The sequence below is a fragment of the Mandrillus leucophaeus genome, unplaced genomic scaffold, assembly GCF_000951045.1.
Source record: "Mandrillus leucophaeus isolate KB7577 unplaced genomic scaffold, Mleu.le_1.0 Scaffold376, whole genome shotgun sequence".
NCBI classification, from domain to species: domain Eukaryota; kingdom Metazoa; phylum Chordata; class Mammalia; order Primates; family Cercopithecidae; genus Mandrillus; species Mandrillus leucophaeus.
Window position 1 is genome coordinate 3,177,302 of NW_012103987.1, and position 6,486 is coordinate 3,183,787.

The 6,486-nt window shown below is 47.5% G+C and overlaps 1 protein-coding gene across 1 annotated transcript; it reads right to left on the reverse strand.

Annotated features, from left to right (window-relative positions):
- Positions 1–3,344: 3,344 nt before the first annotated feature.
- Positions 3,345–6,480, reverse strand: KLLN (killin, p53-regulated DNA replication inhibitor). The gene is given in 2 exon segments (XM_011990296.1): positions 3,345–5,420; positions 5,422–6,480. Coding segments are annotated over 2 exon segments (543 nt in total). The 5' UTR covers positions 5,566–6,480; the 3' UTR covers positions 3,345–5,021.
- Positions 6,481–6,486: the final 6 nt, after the last annotated feature.

Genomic DNA, 6,486 nt, shown 5'->3' on the forward strand with positions numbered 1-6,486 from the left:
GGAGAAAGGGAGTGAGTGTATTCTGTATGTCGTGTGTGTGTGTGTACATGCGCACATGTGCATATATGTGCATACGTATACTGTTGTAGCTGGAGGATGGATCATGATAGACTAGTCCCCAAATTGACTGGCAACAATTTCTCTTATCCCAGCCACTACTTCCATCAAAGAGTAGAGTATCTTTCCCTTCCTTTTGAATCTGGGCTGTCCTTGTGACTTGCTTGGTCAAGAGAATAAGGTGGAAGTGACATTCTGGAACTTCTGAACCCAGGATTTAAGAGACCCTGTAGTTTCTGCTGTCTTCCTCTTGGGATCCAAGCACCATGTAAAGAACCCTGGGCTGGACCACTGAATAATGAGCAACCACACCAAGAAAGGAGGCTCCTAACCATTTTTAGCTACTCTAGCTGAGGTCCCAGACATGTGGTAAGCTATCTTGGACACTCCAGGCCCAGCTAAATTCACAGCTGAATAAAGCACGTCTGACCCTAGCTGATGTCATAAGGGAGCCAACCTGTCCAGCCGTGCCTTTCCCCAGTTGCAGAATTGTGAGGAAGTAAATGGTGGTAGTTGTTTTGAGCTACTAAGTTTTAAGTGGCCCCCATGGTATCAGTTCAGGTCAGACATGTGCTTTATTCAGCTGTGAGTTTGGCTGGGTCTGGAATGTCCAAGATGGCTTCCCACATGTCTGGGACCTCAGTTAAAGTAGCTAAAATGGTTAGGGACTCCTTTCTTGCTGTGATTGCTCATCATTCAGTGGTCCAGCCCAAACTTCTTTACACAGTGCCTGGGTCCCAAGAGGAAGACAGCAGAAAGTTTTAAGGCAATTTATTATGTAGCAATAGATAATTGAAAACAATTATCCAGCAGGGTGCAGTGGCTCATGCCTGTAATCTCAGTACTTTGGGAGGCAGAGAAGGGCAGATCCCTTAAGACCAGGAGTTCAAGACCAGTCTGGCCAACATGGCGAAACCCCGTCTCTACTAAAAAAAAAACAAAAAATTAGCCAAGCATAGTGGTGCATGCCTGTCATCCCAGCTACTCGAGAGGCTGAGGTAGGAGAACCGCTTGAACACCTCGTGAGGCAGAGGTTGCAGTGAGCTGAGATTGTGCTACTGCACTCCAGCCTGGGCAACAGAGCGAGACTCTGTCTCAAAAACAAAACAAAATAATTATAAAATATCAGGGTATTTTCCATTGCTTTACCTTTACTTTATGGGCTGGGAAGAGGTTGTAACAACGTCAGCCATAGAAGTCAAGTTTTCAATGCAGACTAAATTCCATGACGGTGAACACTATATGCCATAGTAGTCACTGCTGTGTCCATAGAGCTTAGAACAGTACTGCCACTTAATAGGCTCCCAAATATTTACTGATTGAATCATTAAATAAATGAATTGGAATAAGATCCCCTACCCTCAAGAGGATGCACAGAAAAAGATTCTGGAGTGTGGAGTCTTGATAAGGGAAAAGAAGGAAAGAAAAAGCAGATAAGCTGTAAGTCTGCCTTTTTTCATGCTCCAGGGCTGTTTGTCCCATGCATTTTCTCTTTGAAAAAGGTGCTGGTTTTTTGTGATGCCTCAGAGGTCAGAAGGATGTTTTGCAGGGGAAAATTGTAGGAGTCAGGCAGAGCTGGGTCTTGGCTCCTTCTCAATGTCCCTCTACCTAGACAAATTCGGGCTATTCTGCAGAGGTTGCAGTGAGCCAAGATCATGTCACTGCACTCCAGTCTGAGGAACAGAGGGAGACTCCGTCTCAAAAAAAAAAAAAAAAAAAAAAAATTCGGGTTATTCTGTGAAGCACCTGGTAGGTGTCCCAATATTTGCTGGTATATGGGAATTACCTCTTTCTATTATTGGGAGGTCTGAAAAAAAAGAAAACTAAAAAATGTGTTCCATATGGCTAGAGTTAGTATTAAGGGGAATAACTGGTAGCCAGTGTTAGCTTGGAGACTAACATAGTCAAAGCTGTCTTGTCATGTTAGGTCTTTTTTATTTGTGTTGCTCCATGGTCCAAGACAAAATTTCGGCATGCCACTTGGACACAGTGAGTACCTGGTCTGCTCTGTGGTTTTCAGGAGCAACCAACTCAACCCTTATTTCTCTGAGAATGATGATTTCATACAGCACATCTCTCTACCAAGATGTGAAAGATGACACCGTGGCATCTGAAATAGCTTCAGGAGAGATTTGGGACATGGGAAGCTTGTAGACAATAATGGAAAATTCTCTTTTAGAATATAGTTACTTGTATGACCCACAGTAGTGCCTTTTGGAGAATGTCTTAAAATTATCTGTAATGAAAGAACAATAATGTTTGTTATTAGGATAAATGAAATAAGGGGAAAACCTCAGACTCTTGGAAGAATGGATTTAAATTCAATCCAATGATTATATTTTTATGTTCTGTATTATTTAGAAAACAGTAGTTAAACAGACAGAGATAGAGAAGATTGTTTAAAAATTAAAGCTACTGAGTTAGATCCCTTTTTGAAAGGCCAGTGTATGGGAGATGAGAAAGGCACTATAGCGATCAGAGTGTTTACACAAAAGACATCTTAGCAGAGGACCTACAAAGAGCACATCAAGTATTTATATCATCCACATCAAGTTGCTGGTCATTTCGCTTATCAAAGAAAATAAGAAAGAAATTTTCTTTGGACATCATTTTAATGTAGTAACAATAGAGTTTTGCAATCAGCTGTTAGAAACGATAGTTAAAGCTGGTTTATCATGCTCACTAATCAACTACAGTCACCCTGAAGCTTTATATAATTCTCCCTTTATTATAAACTTCTACTTCTCCCTATGGTATTCTGGTTCCACAGACAGGTAAAGAACTAAGTGCGGCCAGGCACAGTGGCTCACGCCTGTAATCCCAGCACTTTGGGAGGCTGAGACGGGCGGATTATGAGGTCAGGAGATCGAAACCATCCTGACCGACATGGTGAAACCCTGCCTCTACTAAAGTACAAAAAATTAGCCGGGCGTGGTGGTGTGTGCCTGTAGTCTCAGCTACTCGGGAGGCTGAGGCAGGGGAATTGCTTGAACCCGGGAGGTGGAGGTTGCAGTGAGCTGAGATCATGCCACTGCACTCCAGCCTACAAGACTCCGTCTCAAAAAAAAAAAAAAAAAAAAAAAAAAAAAAAGAAGAAGTGCTTGGAGACCAGTGTATTGTAATATCTGTACAGCCAAGCAGGTATTTTCAATTGAACTTTAAAAAAGTACTATTTTTGAAACTTTGTTTACTTTAGATAGGGCCAGCCATTTGGGTAGAAAGGTACAGAAAAACAAAAAATTGGAAAAGGATGCATCAGTAGTATTTCTTTCAGAAACAACACTAGGAACAGAAGGAGGATTTTATTCAGCAACTCCTAATAACCACCTGATGTTGCTGTCGGGCTGGCCAAATATCTGCCAACATTGATGATCCTTTCATTCACCACTAGAGAGAAGTAGAGGGACCTGATGTTTAGAGAAGCAGCAAAACCCATTTCCCATTTTCCTTCTTCAGCCAGATGGAAGTACTTGGAGGCTGGTCTCATATTCCAGCACTTTAGTGCTGGTGATGCAGATCCTCTCTGCTCCAGAGTAACTCTGTGCCATGGAATCCAAGAGGATCCTGTCGCACCAGGGACAGGAATGCACCCTTGTTTCATTTTCTTCCCTGAAAGCGGAGTTCAGAGGTTCTTTGTCACTTACGGTAGGCTCCAGGGGAGGAGCAGAGTAGGGCAGTGCTAATAACAGTGACTCCGGGGACAAGATCAGCAACCTGAGAAACAAATGTGAGACATTTTACCCCTCTCTAATCTACTCCCCTTTTAAAGGTTCATCTTCATTCCCCCTTTTTCTACCACGCAGTAATTGATAATTAAACACAGCTCTGGTTTTTACCATGCAATCTAGTAGAACACCTAGGCATCAGGAGCTCCTTATCCTTGGTTATTTATAAAATAATGAAATCTGTAGTTCACCCTAGGCTATGTGGACAGTATCTGCATCTCTGGAAACCAACTGGAGGCCTGCCTTTTATTCTTTTCCGGTTGCTTTCCATTTCCTTTTCCACTGTGGTCCTTGCCTTTCCCAAGCTGACCAGAACTATGCACAAAACCAGCCTTCAATAAATATCAACACTGAAGCTTCAGCAGGTTGTTAACTCCTGTAGAGCTATCTTAAATGCTGTATATAAGTGCAAAGTTTTACGGCGCCTCAGAGATCTCTAAGAACACTGTAAATATCCCAGGTTTAATTAGTAGTCCCGGAGTTAGGTAATGGCCTGTGGCTTTCTGCGCTAGGTCTCTTGGGGTTTCCAGTCTTCACAGGTTGCCTGCAACTATGATGTGCACATATACAGTCCTCTTTCTCAAATACGGCATAAATCCTCTTTAGACTTTCCTAGGCACTTACAATTATTGAACACACATGCAGATTGATTCTCATTCTCTCAAAGTTTGAAAAACAACTCAGTGCTTCAACCTAGGTCTCGTTAGACATTTTTTCACTCAAATTGTGGTCTGGAGTTCTACTTCCTAAGGGAAATGAAAAAACAATAAATTCCCAGACTGGTGTTGATGCTCATTCTCTTTAAGCGGGTCGACTATTTGCTTTGTAGATCCTTGACGGGTGCGGTGCGGGGTAGAAGGAGCGCGATCCAACTCTCTGCATTTCTGAATTAGCTCTCTCACGGCGACAGGTCTGCCCAGTCGGGGTTGTAAGCGGACTTGACAGGTTTGTTCTGGGCTGACGGCCATTGACGAGGTTCTCAGACCAGATAAGTCACTTGGCTGAGTCTACAGTAGGTGGGGCGCGCTCACCAGCTCAGGGGTAGTGACTGGACGTTTGTTGCAACATCAGAGAATGCAAGCTCTGGGCTGCAGCAGGAGATACCCGCAAGCACAGAACTAAAAGGGTTCACCCTAAGGGGCAGGGCATCAGCGAGGGAGAGGTCCGAGACCCCTAGCGCCCAGATCCTTTTCCCACGTTTGGGAAGGCGCAGTATAGGTCGATCTAGAGCAAGGAGTCTCAGGTCTCCGTCCTTGGCTTGCTCTTAGGGTAGCAGGCGAGGAATGGGACCAGCTTGGGGACTCTCTCCCCGCGTTCTGTAAGAATCGGCGGCAGCCAGCAGGCGGGGAGGCGGGGGCACGTGTTTGGATGTGGGTGCTTGTGTAACCAGCTCCCCAAGCGCCAGCCCCGACAGCGCTCCTTCGGGAGGCTGGTCCGAGTCCCTGTTTCCGCCGCGGCGCGGGAAGGGCTGGGGTTCTGCAGCCTGCACCAGGCGAGAACACCCCGAGCAAAAGAAGAAGAGTACTCGCCTCCGGAGCTATCACTGGGGAGTGGGAATTTGGAAAGTTCCCCAACTAGGAACACACGTGACCTCCTTCGGAAAGTAGTTCCGACTGTGGCCCGTGTATCCTTCCACCCCCCTTTTGAACCCTCCTAGGTCTCCTTGCCCCGCCCACTCGCTGGGCTGCAGCTTCCTACCGTTCCGTACTTTCCACTCAACCTGGTAACCCCGAACGTGCATGGTCTGGCCGGGGCGCGTGGAGCCTGGCCCCGGGCGATCCATCCCGCCGGGTTTTCACGGAGGCCAAGGGGGGGCGGGGCTAGGTGGTCTCTAAGAACCGAGCTTGAGTCCGACGCGGCGAACCGACTTGGAGCCCGAGGGGGAGAGATGCTCTAGTCTCCTAGGGGCACCGGAGCGGGCGCAGGAGAGGGCTGCGGGGTGCGTCCTACTCACGGGGATCCTCTTTCAGTTCATTTAGATAGGTGCCCTTTGGGCTCTGGAAATTCAACGGCGATGTGTTCACGTTCAGCACGCTCGGCTGAGAGCTTTCATTTTTAGGGCAAACAAGCCGAGTTACCGGGGAAGCGAGAGGTGGGGCGCTACAAGGGAGCCGGATGAGGTGATGCACGCTGGAAACACAATAGCAGGTTGCTCTTTGTGCTAAGACTGACATCCTGAGGACACAGGGTTGGGGAAAGGAGGAATCTCTAGGCAAAGGCTGCTACAGTCAAATCTCTGCGAACGATTGTGATCGACAGCGATGCAAAAGAGCGAATGCAGTCCACGCCGCGGAAATCCAGGGGCAGAGGCGGGGGGAGGGTATTCCCCTTGCAAGGACCGTCCCTGCATTTCCCTGTATACTGACCAGCGTGGTCACCTGGTCCTTTCCACCTGTGCACAGGTAACCTGAGACTCGAGTCAGTGACACTGCTCAACGCACCCATCTCAGCTTTCATCATCAGTCCTCCACCCCCGCCCCGCAACAGCCTATCCTGCCTCCGGCTGGGTTTCTGGGCAGAGGCCGAGGCTTAGCTCGTTATCCTCGCCTCGCGCTGCTGCAAAAGCAGCCGCGGCAAGTGCAGTTGCAGGCTGGCGGCTCGGAACCGGCCCGAGCGAGCTCTAGGCAGCCACACTGGGCATGCTCAGTAGAGCCTACAGCTTGGGGGCTTTGCGCTCGCACCCGGAGCTACCGCTCCTGCCCCC